Consider the following 641-nt stretch of genomic DNA (forward strand, 5'->3'; position numbering starts at 1 on the left):
GGGCGGCCGCGGGCGCGCGGGCGGGCGCGAGGCGGCGCGGGGCGGCCCGGGCCGGCCCGGAGGGGCTCCGGGCACTTACCATGGGCGCGGGAATTACCTTATTAACACACACATCGAGGGAGAAGGGGCGCGCGGAGGGATACGGCCTCGCCGCCGCGCACCGCGCATGCGCGCCGCCGCGGGGAAAGGCGGGGAAGCGCGGGCTGGAGGGGCCCCGCCATGTTCCGTCCCGCCGCCCGCCCGGCGGGGGCAGGGCCGGCCCCGAGCGGGCGGCGGGACGGGGGCGGCCTCCCCAGAGGCAGCTCGAGGAATGAGAACAGGGGTAGGCATCCTGGGCTCCCCTGTGCCACGGGGCGGCGAGGGTTGCGCTTCCCGCCTCACGGCTGCTAGGGCTCTAATTCTAATCCCAGGCGAGGGTGTCCTGTCTGAGAGCCAGCTTCGCTGCCTTGCCTGCCCTGGGCAGGGCTTTACATAGAATCACAGAGTCAACTCGGTTGGAAAAGACCTCTGGGGTCACTGAGTCCAACCTATGACTGAACACCACCTTGTCAACCAGACCATGGCACTGTCACGTCCAGTCTTAAACATCTCCAGGGATGGTGACTCCACCACCTCCCTGGGCAGCCCATTCCAATGTTTAG

General features: G+C 68.8%; 1 protein-coding gene across 3 annotated transcripts in view; it reads right to left on the reverse strand.

The window, feature by feature from the left end:
- GABPB1 (GA binding protein transcription factor subunit beta 1) overlaps positions 1 to 192 on the reverse strand; it is a 19378-nt gene extending 19186 nt beyond the window's left edge. For 2 of the 3 annotated variants that reach the window (XM_027644156.1, XM_027644153.1), the window contains exon 1: positions 80 to 126. In XM_027644156.1, the coding sequence (XP_027499957.1) occupies positions 80 to 82 (3 nt within the window). In that variant the 5' untranslated portion in view covers positions 83 to 126. Of the gene's footprint in view, positions 1 to 79 lie in introns of all 3 variants that reach the window. The other variant, XM_027644154.1, reaches the window with a different exon arrangement.
- Between the last annotated feature and the right edge of the window lie 449 nt (positions 193 to 641).

Source organism: Corapipo altera, unplaced genomic scaffold, assembly GCF_003945725.1.
Source record: "Corapipo altera isolate COAL_440 unplaced genomic scaffold, ASM394572v1 50, whole genome shotgun sequence".
Taxonomy (NCBI): domain Eukaryota; kingdom Metazoa; phylum Chordata; class Aves; order Passeriformes; family Pipridae; genus Corapipo; species Corapipo altera.